Here is a 19,794-nt window from a genome sequence, read left to right on the forward strand (position 1 = left end):
ATTACTAAATTTTTATTTATGAAATAATTAATATTTTATTAATTAAATATAGTAAAGTCACAATTTTATATAATTTGGTCACATTTGGTCACAAATGATTTCTTGATTATGGATCAAAAATTTTATAAAAAGCAAATTATTTTACAATCACACATCAAAAATTTTATAGGTTATAATTTATTCATTGATCATATATTAAAAAATTGGTCACTGTTATGAAAGTGAAGAAAAGAGAAGAGAACAAAGAAAAGTCAATAGACTTGTGTATGTTTTATTAATAACCAAATTCATGTATTTATAGGGTAAAATCAGGGATACAACAGTAATTATTTCTAAGGCTGCAGGGGCGTAATTGTCATTCACCTCTAAACCCTAATAAACTTTCATTTTACAACACCCCCCTTGAATAACACATTACAAAATATCTGTCTCGTTAAAACCTTGTTTGATAAAAATTCAATGGGAAAAAATTCAAAACGAATGAAAAAGAGTACAATTATTTTAGAGTACTAAAAATAAATATTGCCTCATTAAAACCTTGTTAGAAAAATCCAGTGGGACAAAATCTAAGCGAAGAAAAAAGAGTACAGTTACTCCTCCTAATATTGATTACTGAAAATCTTTGAGTCGAAGCATTCCAATCCCATGAACTAATTTCTTAAATATAGATATTAGCAGTGCTTTTGTGAATAAATCGGTCACATTGTCACTTAAGGAAATTTGTTGGATATCGATGTCGTCATTCTTTTGAAACTCGTGTGTATGAAAGAATTTTGGAGAAATATGCTTCGTCCTGTCACCTTTAATATAGTTTCCTCTGAGTTGTGCAATACAAGCTGTACTGTCTTCATAAAAAATTGTTGGACTATCATTTGTTGAAATTAATCCGCATGATGCTTAGATATGATGGGTCATATTTCCCAACCATACACATTCTCAGCCTGTCTCATGGTTTGCAATAATTTCAGAATAATTTAAAGAAGTTGCTGTCGAGGATTGTTTCACAGATTTCCATGATATAGCCGTTCCTCCACGTGTAAACATATAACCTGTTTGTGATTTAGCTTTATGTGGGTCAGATAGATAACCTGCATCTATATATCCTACTAAAGTAGATCCCGACTTTTGAGAATAAAATAATTACAAATCAATAGTACCCTTTAGGTAACGAAAAATATGTTTAACACCATTCCAATATCTTTGAGTTGGTATAAAACTATATCTTGCAAGGAGATTTATAGAAAAAACTATGTCAGGTCAAGTGCAATTTACAAGATAAGTTAATGCTGTAATTGCTCTAAGATATGATATTTCAGAACTAAGAACATTTTCTTCATCTTCAAGTGGACGAAATGAATCATTTTTCACATCAAGTGATCAAACAACCATAGGTAATGCCAATAAATGTGCATTATCTATATAAAAATATTTTAAAACTTTTTCTGTATACGTAGATTAGTGATCAAATAATCCATCTGCGAAATGTTCAATTTGCAATCCGAGACAAAATTTAATTTTTCCCAAATCCTTCATTTCAAATTCATTTTTCAAATAATAAGTAGTTTTGTTGAGCTCTTCAGGAGTTCCAATTAAATTTAAATCATCAACATAAACTGTCACAATTGCAAATCCACTATTTGTTTTCTTTATGAAAACACATGGACAGATATAGTCATTTTTATAACCTTCATTTAACAAATATTCGATAAGGCGATTATACCACATGCATCCGGATTGTTTTAATCCATATAATGATCTTTGCAATTTAATTGAGAACTTGGTTCTCGGGCATGTATCGTTTGTTCCTGGTACCTTAAGTTCTTCAAGGACTTCCATATATATGTCACTATCAAGTGAACTATACAAATATCCAGTGAGTACATCCATAAGGCGCATATCAAGCTTTTGTAATATAGTCAAACTAATTAAAAATCTAAAAGTGATGGTATCTATTACGTGAGAATATGTTTCATCGTAATCAATTCCTGATCTTTGTGAGAAATCTTGAGCTATTAGTCGGGTTTTGTATCTTGTAATTTCATTATTTTCATTCCTCTTTCGTACAAAAATCGATTTGTATCCAACAGGGATTACATTTTCAGGTGTTCGAACTATAGGTCCAAACACTTATTGTTTCTCCGAGGAATTCAATTCCGCCTGTATGACTTCTTTTTATTTTGTCCAATCATTTCTATTTTCACAGTCTTTAACCGACTGTGGTTCAGAATCCTCACTTTGCATAATATCAAGAGCCACATTAAAAGGCGAAAATATTGTCTATAATAACATTATTTCATTCCCATAATTTATGAGATAATATATAATTTATTGAAATCTCATTATTCTCAGACACTTGTGGTTCTTCAGGAACCGTATTTTCAATATCTGATTGAACAATCTTTTCTAATGTGACTTCTTCCGAAGTTTTTGATTAGTTTTTCTCATGTACTTTTCTTTTTTAAGGTACAGAGTCTTTTGAACCAACTGGTTGATCACGCTTCTGGCGTGTTTGAGATCATTTGCTACATCAGATTGTCCTATAGGGATATCAATTTTTGTTGGAATATTTTCTGCTGGAACATATGATTTTGTCACTTTTCTTGTGTCAACAAATACATCAGGTAATTGATTTGTAACCCTTTCCAAATGAGTGATTTTTTCAACCTCTTACTCACATTCATTGCTACGGGGATCAAAATGAGATAGAGTTGTTTCATTTTAAGAAATTTAACTCTGTTTTTCAGAATGTAGTTTTTTCCTTTCCAGAGTTGGCAAAGTCATTTCATCAAAATGCATTTTGTAAAACGTGCAGTAAATAAATCACCCGTTAAAGATTCAAGATACCTAATAATTGATGGTAAATCAAAACCCACATAAATCCCAAGTATTCATTGGGGACCTATTTTAGTATGTTATGGGGGTGAAATGGAGACTTGGACTGCGCAACCAAAAACCCGTAGGTGAAAAATATCAGGTTCATGATCAAATGCTAGTTACAAAGGTGAATATTGATAATAGGCAATTAGTCTAATACAAACCAATGATACAACATGTAATATAGTATGACCCCAAACAGAAGTTGGGAGTTTTGTTTTCATAAGTAATGGTCAGCAATAAGTTGTAGACGTTTAATAAACGATTCTACCAAACCATTTTGTGTATGGACATGGGCAACTGAATGTTCAATTACAATCCCCGATTGACAGACAGTAATCATCGAATGCTTGTGATTTAAACTCATCAACATTGTCAAGGCGAATAGTTTTAATTGAGTAATCAAAAAATAGCGCTCGTAATTTTATACTTTGAGCAAGTAGTCTAGCAAATGCTATATTCCTAGTGGAAAGTACGCAAACATGTGACCACGTAGTAGAAGAATAAATTAATACCATAAAATAATGAAATGGTCCACATGGTGGGTGTATTGGCCCATATATATTTCCATGAATTCTTTTCAAGAAAGTTGGAGATTCGATATTGACTTTTGTAGTCGAATGTCTAATGACTAATTTACCTTGCAAATAAGTTACACATGGATAATCATTAGGTAAAAGAATATTCTGGTTCTTTAAAGGATATTCATGTGAATTGTTTATTATCCGACGCATCATTATAGCGCCTGGATGTCCAAGTCGATCATGCCAAAGTATAAAACTTTTTAGGTTATCGAACTTCTGGTTCGTGACATTATTCGATTCAACCATTTTTATAAATATATAATACATGCCAGATGGGAGTGCATAAAATTTTTCTTTTATCTGCTTCTGACCTAATATAAAAGAAGTTATGCAAATATATTCAACATTATTTTCTTGCGTCATCTCAATATGATATCCATTGCAGCGAATATTTTTAAAACTAAGCAAATTTCTTCTGAACTTGCTAGAATAAAATGCATCGTCAATTTATAATTTTGCATTATTTGGTAAAATAATACAAACTCTTCCGAAGCGTTCAATGATATTCAATGCACCTGATATTGTATTGACATTATTTTCTTTCAATATTAAGTCTAAGAAATTTTTTTGTCTTGAAAAATAGTATGTGTAGTTGCACTTTCAACCAAGTAGGCGTCTTGACAATCCATCATAAATCTATCAATATAACAAAATAGATATATTAAACAAAAAACTTGAATTTAAATTTAAAATGATAATATAATGAATACTGTGAAATTAACAATGCATAATAAAGTTCAAAATTTTTGCGAAAAGTAAAAACATATTTCAAATTAAATTTCTAAAATAAAGGGAAATACTAGAAATTAAAAAAAAAAAAAACTAATCTATATCTTCCATCACACCATCCCCAATCAAATGGTCAATATTTTCATTTGGATCAACAAATAAATCAGAGACATCCAAATGTGTCTCATCAATTAGACCATCATAGTTAGCAAAATTTGTCTCCACTTTTCCCTTTTCCTTGATTATTTTTTGTAGAGATCCATAAGGTGTGTTGCCATACGATAGGTACGTGTCCAATGCCTTTTCATTCCACATCTAAAATAACTTTCTTCGTGTATCTTTTTGAATATACTACTTTCGTTTGTTTTGTGCCTTTTGAAATTGTTGCCTTGTTGTTGATAACTTTGTTGATTATTTCGTCCACGGTTTACTCAGCGTGCACGTCCGCGTCAATGTCCAAAGCCATGTCCACATCTTTGTTTTGATATTGCATTTGCTTCAGGCAATGGTACCGAACCAGTTAGACATAACCTGTGATATTTCATCAGTAGTTCATTATTTTGTTCAACAACAAGTAGGCAAGATATAAGTTCTGAGTACTTTTTGAAACCACGCTCACGATATTACTGCTGCAGGAGCACATTCGAGGCGTAAAAGGTGGAAAAAGTTTTCTCCATCATATTTTCATCAGTGATTTTTTCTCCACACAATGTCAATTTTGAACATATTCTAAACAATTCAAAATTGTACTCACTAACAATTTTGAAATCTTGCAAATGAAGGTGCATCCACTTATAATGAGTTTTGGGAAGGACTATAGTCCTTTGATGATCAAATCTTTCAGTTAATTTTTTTCAAAGAACCCGTGGATGTTTCTCAATGAGATATTCAATTTTTAGTCTATCGTGAAGATGATGGCGAAAGAATATAAGTGCTTTTGCACGATCCTGCAGGGATTCTTTGTTTCTTTCTTTTATTATTTCTCCCAAACCTTTTGAGACAAAATGGATATCAGCATCGAGTACCCATGATAGATAATTTTTGTCAGATATATCAAGTGCAGCAACTCGAGTTTCGTGATATTTACCATTTGATTAACTTCTCTAAACTTTGAAAAATTAAGTTATTGTGCTGATAACGTGTTATGAAAGTGAAGAAAAGAGAAGAGCACAGAAAGAAATCAATAGACTTGTGTATGTTTTATTAAAAATCAAAATGCTGTATTTATAGGGCAAAATCAGGAATACAACAGTAATTATTTCTAGGGCTGCAGGAGTGTAATCGTCATTCACCTTTAAACCCTAATAAACTTTCATTTTACAACAGTCACAAGTTGTTGATCATAACTTATTTTATAGTCATAAAACCCTTGTTTGAGCTCTATTTTTTAAAAAGAATACATTCTTTAACAGTTTTTTGATATTATTTCAATTATACATTCTTCAATTACACGTAAATCCAAAAATTTCCCTTATTTATAAACCACAAATTTCACTTCAATTCACTATTAAACGCATTTTTATGACAAAAATGGGGCTCAAACAAGGGCAAAATATTAAATTAATTGGTCACAAATTAACAAATTTTAAGATTACATATGATTTGTTGGTCGCAAATTATTTATTTTATAAGTCACTTATTAACCATTTAATCGGTCACAAGGTCACAAATCTCGACCCACACCAACAGGATCGCACCACGATGGAACCATTGCCACAGCCACCGCCATCCCCACCACCATTTGCAACCCCCCCAGCAACAACACATCACCACAGTTACCGTCACGGTTGACACTGTTACCATCATTTGCAACCTACCGTTGTCACTGTCACCACTATTTGCAACCCAGCAACAGAAACGCACAACCACCTACACCCCCATTTGCAACCCACCAACAACGACTTGCACCACTACCATCGTACCAACACTGTAGAAAAACCACCATTACCACTACCACCTCACTACCACCACTACTAAAAATAACCATTTGCAAACTGAAAACAAGTAAACCGCCAACAATTAAAGTGAAAACAACCACAAAAACTTCGGCTAAGCAAATCGGAAGAGGAAGAAACTACACTCGAAACCCCTTCCCAAGTCGACACCAGTTGATTTCAACATCACCGATGCCGCAACAGCAAGGTTGCAATGTTGCTACGAACGACAGTGTCAATGGACTGCACGTCGCGACGCTACCGTTCGCAATGACATCGATTGATGACCTTGTGATGAACTCTCAGCAGCCTTTGCCGTCGGCCGAAGCAGCTCCTCCATCATCAATAGTTGGCATTCAAAGAGAGAAAAGGGAAAGAAAGAAGAGAGATAACGGAGAGATGTAGAGACAAGAGGAAAAGGAAAATAATTAAGAATGAAGTGAGGTAGGGTTGGTATATAGATTATTTAAATTTTAAAATATTATTAATATTTAAATTGTTATTTGAGTTTCGGAAAACAAAACTTTCAAATCTAATTTTTGAACAATACATTTTAAAATTTTGAGTAGGTGTATTTTCTACTTTTTTTAAATTATAAAAATAGGTTGGATTTCACTAAACTAATTTTCATACAATTTTTAGGGCCCGTTTGGTAGGGATTTTGAGAATTGATTTTTTGACCGTTAGAAGAAAAGTGGGGTCCACATGTGAGAGAAGAAGTCAAAAATTACAGCTTGAATAGTAAAATAATGGTCAAAAAATCAAATTTTTTGGGGCAAAAAATCCCTACCAAACGGGGCCTTAGTCCAAATGCGTGTGCATTTTGGCGTTTAAGCATGCGTATGCAGTTAAATCACATTATCACAAGCATATCTCATATGCAAGGTGTCTAAAAAATGTCCTCAGCATATACGAAGTATATGTGTGCATTTTAGAACACTAATATAAATAGATCACTCATGGAGAATTTTGTGGGTGCAAGTCAAATTCTTGATGACACACCAATTTGATGTAAAAAATTCTCGAGCTATAAAATCTTGGGTATAAGTTAAATTATTATTAGACTTTGTGATTTTTAGAAAAATTTCGATGAAATGATCATATATGTATACATGGTAGGAATTGTCCACTCAATCAATGACATATTGTCATTTGTTTCATTATTAATAGAGTCATGCTATTTGTACACCTTGGTTTACACTATGGTGTGGGCAATTTTGAATACGTTGATTTTAAAAAGGAATATATTACTTATACATAATGCTGTGTCTATAACGGTATCCATCCCCCATACATGGAAGGAGACTCACTTTGGATAAATTATATTTTTTCGAGGTGGATCCCCCTCCATGTATGTGTAGCATCACTCTTTTAAAAAATAATTTTTTCAATCAATGGTTAGATTTTTAACACACGGGAAGTATCAACTAAAGTGTACACATTTTGGGTGTACAAGTAGTCTTATTCTTATTAATAATTATTATACTTTTCTTTTTTATTTAAAAGTTCCACTCAAATGACAACACGTGTCTTGATGCCTAACCTATTTTTTTTTTTTTAATCTTTGTTTTTACCAAAATCAGTCCTTGTTTGAAAATTTTCTTTCTCACGCTCAATTTCAAAACACATTTTATAAAAAATTCATTTTTCATATTTTTTTAAAAATTATTTTCCCTACTTTCAACTTGGGGAACATCGACTTGTTATTCCTAGAGTAACTTTTATTCATTGAGCGACAATCCTTCCACATGGCACCGTCGAATCACTAAGGCCGAAAGGTATGAAATGATTATAAAAAAAATAATTAAAAAAAAGGAAAGTCATAAAAAAAATGGTCAGGAAAGACTACACATTCTCCAAAAATAACTTCGCACAACATCATTTGCAGAAAGAAAGTTTAAAAGCTAATAGCATCTCCAACAAAACCATGGATTGCATTAAAAAGTTTCATATCATCCCCTGAATGCTACGTGAAAGGTGCACTAGCCATTATTCACTTAATTTTCTATAATTTAGTAGCTTGAGTAACATAATGGTGCATGGAACCATGTGTTTAGTTCCCATCTACTTGGAAACGTGGTAGTATTAAATGTTATGCCAACAAAAGAAGTTCCTTTTCCCTTTATTTCATTGAACCTATCAGTTAATGTTAATTTATTTTGGTGCTAAACATGTTACAAAGTAAAATATGTAGCTTTATATTCTAATTTATTTTTATTTAAAATTGATCGTGGAACATGCAATTGAATGAATTTAAGAAATGATTAATTCATTTTCCAACAATGGTGTTGTAAAATGACTGGTAAAAGTAAGTGTTTGAGTTTAACTTTAATCTGACCTACTTTTATAAACATGTCGGTCCTGTAACAACATGGCCATTTACCCACATCGCTAGAGAAGCTGGGACGTGTGACAAATAAGAGGATCCTTTTATCTCAAAAAAAAAATAAAAAAAATAAAAATAAAACAACGTTTTCAATTATATAAAAAATTTAGTTATGATATATAATCAAACATGTATTCTATCAAAATTTACTTAGTGAGTTTGAATTACAAGTTAAATATGTACAAAAAATAGATTTAACGTGTCAAAGGCAACGTATATCTTTGCGAAGATGTGTCGAGAATTGCATGGTAAGGTCAATGGCAACAACCTAACAATAATACGCTTACACATTTTTAACCATTACACCATGAAATCGGTGGATACATATATGTAATGAAAATAAATTCCGCATATTTCTTCTCCTAGATTATCAAGTACTACCTAAAAGCCTCAAGCTATCAATTTTTTGGAGGAAGAAATTCGAAAAATTCGTTTCGAGTAATTATATTTTTTAAGCTTGAAACATCAATATCCTCCTTAGCAGTGACATCCAGGGTCTGGTCATTCCTCCATATTGGAAAGAGCTCAAGGGTTAGATTTTCTTTACCTTCATTGTCAAGAATATTTATTAAATCATCATTCTTGGAAGGCAATAATGACATGCTGAGTTTTAGGGCACCATAAGGCTTTGAATTATCCTTTGTAGTAAATATTTTGTTGGGAGGCATAAAAGAATACAAGTCCAGTGGCCAGGTTTCTTGATTCTCCGCTGTTGTCTGGTGCAATTCTCTCTGATGCACTGCTACAGAATCCTGAAAAATTGCAATAAATAAAAGGTGGGTGATTTTCGCACTACACCCAAGAAATTCTGACTTTTTACATGTGAAAGAAGCCCCTACAGAAAGTATAGAATGCAACTTTTAAGATCAATTCTTTTTCCATTGTACAAAAGCTGTCTCTCTTTATCATATACTAAACTCATAATATTGTTGTTTGCATCTTGTTAGAGAATTTAGTTAGCCAAGTAAAAAAGTGAAAGGGAAACACATTAGACCTCTGAAAGTGTGCTGCAGTTTGAAGGAGTAGCCAACTTCTTAGCATGATCAATTCCCAAATCTCTCTTGCTGAATCCTACAAATCAAGAGCATAAATTTAGTTCGCCTAAGATGAGGGGGGTGTTAAATGGACCGAATAGAACCGAGCAACCCGACTCACCCACTACCGGCTTGACTCGGTCCACCTAACAAGTTAGCTTATGCTTGCAAATGAGGTGAACCAAGCACAACTTGGCTCACTTAATAAAACCTCAGCTAGGCTTGCCCCACCCAAAGGAACGACAAGTGGCTCGCACGAAAAAAAAAAAAAAAAAAAGGCCAGCTCAGCTCTTTTGGGGGATTTGGCAACTAGCGGAACACCCCACTTGACATCTCTACGTAAGAGACAATTTCACTCTTTTACTTTTCTTTCTCTAGCAGTGCAAAACACAAAAACGATAATATTTGGAATCAAAAATAAGAAACTGTCTAGCATTACGTTAATTTTGGCTTTCTACGACGTCCAATAGAGGAATTTTAAAATTTGTTTTACAGTGATCAATATGTTTTACGGTTTAAGATGATCACCATTCACCAACTATAGACTTCAATGTATCACAATAATATTTGAATCAGGACGAGGAAATAATACCTGTGTGTTTTGCTTCCAGGGTCTGAACACCATGTATCCTCGCTCTAGATAATGATTCTAGATGACGACGTTTTTTCTGCCTTTCTCTTGCTTTGTGGTTTTGAAACCAATAGAACACATTTTTCTCTTCGATCTTACCAAATCGACAAAGTTTTGCTGCAATCTGCTGGATTTGTTCAGCCGATGGTGTTCTGATACCACGTCTATATATTCCTTCAAGTACCTGTAATTGCTGCGATGTTGGATTCCATCTTGACCTGGTTACTGCAGGCTCTGTGCTTGTGTCTTTCTTAACTTGGTAATCTGCCACTGCAGACAAGAGTTATACATATAACTTGTCAAAAATATCCATTCATCAAGAGATAGAAAAATAGCACGAACAAGAACAAAATATGATCATACTCAAATTTAACCCTTGTTCACGATAAATCCAACTCGTCTATTTGGATTTACTAAATGCTCTCTGCGTGGGTGTGAAGTATTAAGTGGCTAGTTGTTATGGTAAAGTGGATTCTCAATGCCCAAGAAATAATAGAAATTCTGAATTGAAGAGACAAAGACTTAACATGGTCGAAAAAAGAGAGGATGAACAAGCAGAATGTTTAGTAGGTTGACCACGCTATATGTTCTCTTGTCACAAACATACAGAGAGAGAGAGAGAGAGAGAGAGAGAACAAGACAGAGGCAAAGTTATAAAGTTGAAGGAATTGAAATGAAAAAGAAGGCGTGAAATTCTTGGAGATTTTGGGAGAAGGAAAGCTAAAAGCGACGTGACAATGATGAGATTATGAGAAGATTTCAATGTCTTGTCTCTCTTTTGCACTAACATTGTTTTTCCCCTTCTTTTTCATTTACTAGTCGGCCTACCTCTGTCCTCTGTCTTCCACATTGCTTCTCATTCCATTCCATTCCTCTCTCTCAACTTACATTTCCTTCGCTTTTTCTTGATTGCTCAAATAACCTCGTTTATTTCTCATCTTTCTAACCTTCCCATATAATTTCGAAATTTGCCTCCAAACACTTTGCAACTCAGCCTCATTATTTTGTAGTACATTCCTACTAGGAAGTAAAGTGTGTGTAAATTTAGGTGGAAACACATATAGTCGACTTAAACAATTTTGACTATTGCAACTATAAGAGAAGAAAATATTTTAATCCATTAATTGGTAAATGAATTTCTAGACTAACCCTCCACCAATTAATGTTTTTTTTTCCCATAAGAACATCTTTAATTGATATCATTATTATCCAGCCTGTTTCACTCATGCATCAATCAGTTAGGTATATCACGAGGTGAACCTTCATGTCTTTGACTTGTAACCCATCCGGTCCTTAGAATTGTCGGGAATCTACTTAATATGCGCAGTCAAAAATTAAAATCTATTTCACTCCTGTCAGGATTTATCTTTGTATTTATATAGAAATTATGATAAAGATGTACCTTTTACAAGATCTACAAATTCCTTTGCTCTATCTTTGTTCCAGCCTCTTGAATCTGTCTCCCATAATTGTCCAATTATCCAACATCCAACGGTGATCCACATAGAGAACATGATTGCAAGATTAGGATTTTCTTCTTGTGCTAGCAAGAATAATGAATTCTCTACAAAATTATAAACCCTAATTACTTATTTATATAAGCCCAAACGGGTTTGGTCTGACTCGATCCAATATTTAATTAACCCATTAATTAAATCTGGTCTGTGGATTAATTAATCCAATTAATTCGGGCCTATAGATAAGCAACCCAATTAATTAATTTATCCAACGCTTGTTAAATTAATTAATTGATAAATCACAATCCTCTAGTTCTTCTTTTGTGTGCGACCTATCAAGTTCCCGATCACGATACCTAACAACGTGAAATATTATTTTAATCTAATCAAAATTGATAAATTAAAACACCCTTTTAATTTATCACCAATTCACATTCGTCGTCCCAAATTGACATTTAGCAATGTGTCAGAACAATACATGTGACGAGAAATGTCACATGGTATGACAAAATCAAACTCTTTCGTTTACCGTGAAACTATAATCCCTTCGTCAATATGATCCGATCAATTACGAGATATAGAAGTATGTCAATCTCGATTATTGATCATATCTTTCATTCTACTATTAAGTCAATATAAGTCGAAAACTCTTTTTTGACTTATGAGTACACCTTGGCCAAAAATTTCGTTATGGACTTAATTGAATTAAACACAGATCATAATCTCTTACTATCGAAGAGTGACGAATCATCTATTAATCATTCATGACCTTCATATGATTCTTGACATACCTAAACGATGCCGTATTAGCTGCCCTTGACAGAGCAACATCCAACACCGTCAAAGCATGACCATCCTCATATAAGGTACTATGACGACCTCAAGTCAAAATGACCAATCTCACTACTGAACGTTAGAGATTAACCACTGACACTCAGATAGTTATCCATGTGGAATCTCTCGGAGGGTCTCCAATGTTTTGTTCTATAACAAAACATCCACATGTTCATTTAAGTGTCACCATACTTTAACTTGTAAGATCAACTACTTACTTCACAAGTAAGAAATGCTACACGTGATAATTTATCCATAATAACGATATCTGTATCTCATTATTAGTTACGACCACGGACGATTTAAAATTCAATCATATGTAATTTGTATCTCATAATCACAACTCCTTGTGATTAACAAATTACGAAAATTTGAATCTACAGACTCTATTATTTAATTAACTCTATTATTTAATTTAATTGTCTATTAATTAAATAATAGATCTGTCATTAAATTGCATTAATTATTTATTAAAAGTATTTATGTCCAAGATTGATTGGACCTAGAGCATAACACTTACAAGAATCTCATTACCCATAAGCGTATTCTGAATTATCTAATACAGGAATGACCCTTAACAGATATTTTCACTTAACATGAAATCGAATTGTATCTATTCGAAGAATGGTTTGCACATAATTCTGTTCCTTTCTCAAAAGATAGTCTTCCTCATCACCCTCTATGAAGGGGATTTGTCAGTCCAGTAGAATCCAGAAAATTTTAAATTTGAGACGAAAAAATATATCCAGTCTTCAAACGTACAAGAGGGTAAGGGAAAAGTTGATTAAAAACTACAGAATAAAAATTTGTTCAAAAACAATTTTAACTGTAGGTTATGTCTATCTGATTACACGAGAGCCATCTCATGATACCAAGATGAGCTAAGAGCTTTATAATTCAAGTTGTCCTTGTTAAGGTACAAATATCCCATATCGAATAAATATGAAAATATAGATCAACTTATAAGATTTTTGGTCGTTCCTCTTAACAAAGTTGACCTTTTGAAATAGAATTTCAAATAACAATTTGATCCGATTAAGATTCAAATAAGCACACGAATTTCAAGATCGGTCTGCTCAATGTAAGGAATTTTTAATCCATCAATGGGCTTATATGTGTGAATAATTGTGTGTTAAATTAAAGGCTATCGAATTCGGTTGAACCCACTTAAAGTGATCTAATAAGGTTTCGATTTTGGGTTTTAATGTATCCAATTAAAGTGTGGGATTACATATGTATAGAGACCGGGACCAAGTCCTGAGGGCATCACTATATAAATACGGTTATGGTCTCCAAATCACACGTATCTTTTGCTCATTCTATTTTATCTCCCATCACCAGAGAGAATTACGGGCTGCGTGTAGATTTGGAAGACTATACCGCATGATTCAATTATTGCAAATAATCATGTCTGATTCAGGTACGCTTCTGCTATAATTCTTCAATTTCTTGATGATTTAACATGAAAGATCCGGTGGTTTAAGATAATAAATTATCCTATAAGTGGTATCAGAGCCTTTTCATATTGAATCATTGAGAATCAAATTTTTGGGATCTTGGTTCTTGCAATATTTTATGAAGTTTTCAGATTTAACAGTTTTGGATTTAGTTTTATTGAATTTGAAAACTATTCAGTATATTTTTTGTTATTATCTTTCATTATTCGGATTAATGGTTGAGAAAATTTCAAATTATGAATTTTTTGGTTTTGGATTCAGATTTAAAATTACTAATTTTTTGGGATTTAAAAAAAAATTAGTTTAAGGTTTTTTTTTTGGTAGCAGCCTTGCTATTGCTGGCGACAACACGAAGTGCTGCAAGCTGCAGTGCCCAACGCTGCCAATGAAGAAAGGGGACACCGCCCTAGGGAGGAAAGAAGAAAATTTCCTAAAGTTTTTTTTCAGTCTTTTGGTTGTTTTGGGAGCGGGGGCCTCACTTGTAAATTAGATAATTTGAGGCCCCTGATTGCAATTAGGGTTAAGGTTTTGATTTTATGAATCCAGTCCTTAACATGTTAAAGTACATCCAATTTGGGCCTTTAAGTTTTGAATTTAGTAATTCAGTCCCTAATGTTTAAAAATTAATTAATTCGGGCCATTAAAGTTTCGAATTTTTTAATTAAAGCCCTCAAAATTTAATTATTAATTCAAACTAGCCACCAAAGTTTATAATTAATTCAAATTGACCCCCAAAAGTTTCAAATTTTCAAAATTTGATCATTAAAGTTTTGAATTGATCAATTTTAGCCCCAAAAGTTTTAAAATTGTTCTGATTGATCCTCTAAAGGTTCGAATTAATTAATTATGATTCCTAAAGTTTCAAATTTATTAATTTCAACCCTTAAAGTTTGGAATTAATTAATTTTGTCCCCTTAAAGTTTTGAATTATTAATCCTAAGGCTCCTAAAGTTTAAAACTAAACAAAATATGCAAAATTGGTGATTCTCTTTCTCAAATTTTGGTACTAAGGACTCTTTTAAGAGATATAATACTCGAAAGTTAGTTAATTGAAACAACATGTTGCCAAAGCAACCTCTCTTATGGAAATTAATTAACTTAGAATATTAAAAGGTATTTGTGCATGTGTTATTCATGGGAATATTGATCGGCCCAAATGAAGGTCAATATTTAGTCGAATACACATGCACCTGTCGTGATAAACGTGTGACAATTATTTGGTTTAATGTGTAATCAATAAATCAATCAAAAAAATTGTTTATTGATTGACATATTGTTTTATCGTCAATGTTTGATCACTATGCCAAGAGTATCACTTACAAGTCAATATCTCTGTCCAAAGACTAGATATTGATGGTGTGCTAGGTATTTTGTGATGGGCCTTACCACTATTTGAGAATTATTATTATTTGCATATTAAAGATATTCATTTGAGCTATTCGTAATAATCGTTCTTTAATTCAGTTTCAGTTTCAGTTTCTGCTACTAATATCTCTACTAGCATCAATTCAATTACAATGCTAAATGGCACAAACTTCAGGGCGTGGCAAGAAAATGTGATGTTTGTTCTCAGAGTCATGAACCTGGACCTTACTTTATGGGTCGATCAACCTGCTGCACTTACTGATAAGAGTATCTCTGATGACAAGAGAGAGATGGAAAAATGGGAACAATTGAACCGCATAAGCTTAATGGTCATGAAGCGTGCTATTCCAGAAGCATTCCGATGCACTATGTCCGATAAGGTGATTACGGCTAAGGGTTTCCTTGAGGATCTTGAGAAGAGGTTTGCTAAGAATGAAAAGACTGAAACAAGTACACTTTTGGCAAACCTTGTCTCAATGAGGATAAGGAAAAAAGGAAACATTCAGGAGTACATTATGGAAATGTCTCACATTGCTTCAAAACTAAAGGCGCTCAATTTGGATTTATCTGAAGACTTGTTAGTGTACTTGGTTCTGATATCCCTTCTCGCACATTTTAGTCAATTCAAGGTGAGCTACAACTGTCAAAAGGACTCATGGTCCCTTAATGAGCTCATCTCACACTGTGTCCAGGAAGAGGAAATATTGAAGCATGAGAAGACAGAAAGTGTTCATTTGGCCACCACCTCTAAGGACAAAAGGAACAAGAAAATGAAGATTAATAAGAAAGTTGCGGGTACAACACAACAAAAGAAACAACATAAGGAATTAACTGAAGGTGGTTGTTTCTTTTATGGAGTTTCAGGTCATAAGAAGAAGAATTGCACCAGTTACCACGCCTGGCGTGTAAAGAAAGGTATTCTTCTTCATTTGGTTTGTTCTGAGGTTAATTTAACTTCGGTACCTAGACATACATGGTGGATAGATTCTGGTGCAACAACTCACATCAGTATGTCTATGCAGGGTTGCCCGAGTTGTCGAAAATCAAGTGATAGTTAAAGATACATCTATGCTAGTGACGACAAGAAGGTGGAAGTAGAGGCAATAGGAAAATTTAGATTATTGTTAAAGGCTGGATTTTATTTGGATCTTGTTGAGACATTTATTCTACCGTCTTTTAGATGGAATTTGATTTCTATTTCTGTTTTAGACAAATTTGGTTATTCTTGTTCATTTGGAAATGAAAATTTTAGTTTGTTTCATAATTCAAAATTGGTTGGTTCCGATTTTTTATCAGGTTACGATAATCTTTATTCAATTGATATAATTTCTTCTTTTAATGAATCCTTGCATATAAATACTCGAGGTGTAAAGCGAAAATTAATCGACGAGAATCATGCCTCGTTGTGGCATAAAAGATTATGTCACATCTTTAAAAGGAGAATTGAGATACTTGTATCTGACGGAATTCTCGACCCCCTTGACTTCGCAGATTATAATCTATGTGTCAATTGTATAAAGGGAAAATAAACCAATAAAAGGAGATTTCAAGCCAATAGGACTTCGGACGTCTTAGATCTTATACATACGAATATTTGTGGATCATTCCCTACGGGTTCTTAGAATGGTTAACAATATTTTATAATGTTCATAGACGAATTTTCTAGATATGGCAACATATATCTCATTCATGTAAAATCACAGTCACTGGATGTGTTAAAAAACTATAAAGCCGAAGTCGAGAACCAACTCGGCAAAAGGATTAAAAGTGTCAGATCTGATCGTGGTGATGAATACTATGGCAAATATGATGGTTCGGGTGAACAACGTCCAGGACCATTTGCTAAATTCCTAGAGAAATGCGGTATCTTCCCACAATACACTATGCCGGGTTCGTCCATTATGAATGATGTTGCTGAGAGATGAAACAGAATGCATAAGGACATGGTGAGGAGTATGATTAATCATTCTACCTTACCAGAATTTCTCTGGGGGTGAAGCATTAAAGATCGCAACATATACACTTAACAGAGTTCCAACTAAGGCTACTGATAAAACCTCATATGAGCTTTGGATGGACAAGAAGCCTAGTTTGAAGCATATACATATTTTGGGGTATCCAGTTGAGACAAGGGCTTTGGATGGACAAGAAGCCTAGTTTGAAGCATATACATATTTTGGGGTATCCAGTTGAGACAAGGCCTTATAAACCAAATGAAAAAAAAAATTAAAAAAATAAACTGGACGCAAGGACAATCAGTTGCTATTTTATTGGATATTCTGAAAGGTTCAGGGGTTACAAGTTTTATGATCCCACAACTAAGGCAATTTTTGAGATAGGAAATGCTTGGTTCTTTGACGATGTTGAGTTTGTGGGGGGAGAAAGGGTTACAAGCTTTGTCTTAGAGGAGGAATATGTTGAAATTCCTCCAGTTGTCAATGACAATGATTAGGTTTCTATCCCTGATATTGTTCAAGAAATAACTCCGGATCAAGACAATATCATATCTCTCTCTCAAGGTCAACAAATTGTTCCAGAAGAACAAACTCTACAGCCTCAAGAATTAATGCCATTAAGAAGATCCACTAGAGAGAGGAGAAGTACGATTTCAGATGATTACATCGTATTTCTCCAAGAACATGAAGTTGACATTGGAATGGTGGAAAATGATCCAATCAACTTCTGTCAAGTCATGGAAAGTTCTAACTCTCAAAAGTGGCTCAATGCCATGAATGAAGAGATAAAGTCCATGAAGGATAATGACGTATGTGACCTCATTCCATTGCCTGAAGGTGCGAAATTCATCGGTTGCAAATGGATATTTAAGACCAAGAGGGATTCGAAAGGTGATGTAGAGAGGTATAAGACTCGTCTTGTCGCAAATGGCTTTACACAAAGAAGGCACCGATTATAAAGAGACTTGCTCTCCAGTTTCTTCGAAAGACTCTTTCACGACTATAATTGCATTGGTAGCGCATTTCGATCTTAAGTTACATCAGATGGATGTTAAGATAGCGTTTTTCAATGGTGACATTGATGAAACAATTTATATGGTACAACCAGAAAACTTTGTATCGGATGATGCAAAGCAAATAATTTGCAAATTAAAGAAATCCATCTATGGACTCAAACAAGCGTCTCGTCAATGATATTACAAACTTCATCAAGTGATCATCTCATTTGGTTTTGAGATGAATTTGGTCAATAATTGTATATACCACAAGCTCAGTGGGAGCAAGTGTATTTTTTTTTGGTTTTATATGTCAATGACATATTGTTTGCCAGCAACGATATAGGCTTATTGCACGAAACCAAGAGATTTCTAGCAAATAATTTTGAGATGCAAGATTTTGGTGACGTCTCTTTTTTATTAGGAATTCAGATACACCAAAATCGTTTTCGGGATATTCTTGAATTATCACAAAAGAGTTATATTGAAAAGGTTCTTAAAAGATATGACATGCAAGATTGTAAACCAGGTGACACCCCTGTGGCTGAAGGAGACAAGTTCAGTTTAAGTCAGTGCCTTAAAAATGACTTGAAAATTAAAGAAATGTAGAAAATTCCTTATTCCTCAGCTATGGGGAGTCTGATGTATGCTCAGGTTTGTACGCGTTTGAATATAGCGTACATTGTTGGGATGCTAGGGAGATATTTAAGTAACCTGGAAGTGGATCATTGGAAAGTAGTCAAACGGGTCAAGCGGTATTTATAGAGAACAAAAGACTACATGCTCACATACAGGAGATCAGATCAATTGGAGATTGTCGGTTATTCTAATTCCGATTTAATGGGATGCCAAGATAGTAGGAGATCCACTTCAGGCTATATTTACCTGCTTGTTGGAGGTGCTACTTCCTGAAAGAGTGCTAAGCAGACACTCATAGCTACTTCCACCATGGCAACGGAGTTTATAGCGTGTTATGAGGCATCAAATCATGGAATATGGCTGCATAATTTTGTCACTGGGATACGTATTGTGGACAGTATAGAAAGATCGCTTAAGATATTTTGTGACAATAAATCAGCAGTGCTGTATTCCAACAACAACAGGAGCTCGACAAAGTCAAAACATATAGAGATTAAGTTCCTGGCTGTTAAAGAAAGAGTTCGGAGTGGACAGGTGTCAATATAGCATATTGGGACAAACTCCATGGTTGCGGACCCGCTTACTAAGGAATTGATACCTAAGGTCTTTCATGAGCACACTGCTCATATGGTTGTAATATCTTTTGAAGATATTTAGTTTCAGTGAGAGTTTGCATTTTTGTGCTAGACACATATACTGTCATTTTGGATACGATTTATGGTTAAAGTTATTTTTAGTTATAATGTTTATTTGGTTTATTATCTCTGAATTTCTTTAAAATGATCTCACTAAGGTATTAAGGTGGACCAGTTGGAAATAGGTATGTTACAGATCACATCACATGTAATTTCCATGCTACGCATCCATGCTTGATCTATGTCATTCGGTTATATTGATATACGTGACCATTGATGGGTTTA

At 33.7% G+C, this 19,794-nt stretch overlaps 1 protein-coding gene across 1 annotated transcript; it reads right to left on the minus strand.

Moving 5' to 3' along the window:
- Positions 1 to 8,820: 8,820 nt before the first annotated feature.
- On the minus strand, positions 8,821 to 10,734 carry LOC111396558 (WUSCHEL-related homeobox 4-like). The gene is made up of 4 exons (XM_023022969.1): positions 10,536 to 10,734; positions 10,134 to 10,442; positions 9,502 to 9,578; positions 8,821 to 9,259 (listed from the first exon to the last, which is right to left on the minus strand). Coding segments are annotated over exons 1-4 (741 nt in total). The 5' UTR covers positions 10,537 to 10,734; the 3' UTR covers positions 8,821 to 8,905.
- Between the last annotated feature and the right edge of the window lie 9,060 nt (positions 10,735 to 19,794).

Source organism: Olea europaea, chromosome 6, assembly GCF_002742605.1.
Source record: "Olea europaea var. sylvestris chromosome 6, O_europaea_v1, whole genome shotgun sequence".
NCBI lineage: Eukaryota > Viridiplantae > Streptophyta > Magnoliopsida > Lamiales > Oleaceae > Olea > Olea europaea.

Coding starts and splice junctions, on each gene's coding strand:
- LOC111396558 (XM_023022969.1), bottom strand. Junction 9,579..10,133: donor CCTGGAAGCAAAACACACAG/GTATTATTTCCT, acceptor CTTGATTTGTAG/GATTCAGCAAGAGAGATTTG. Junction 9,260..9,501: donor ACTGCAGCACACTTTCAGAG/GTCTAATGTGTT, acceptor GCAATTTTTCAG/GATTCTGTAGCAGTGCATCA.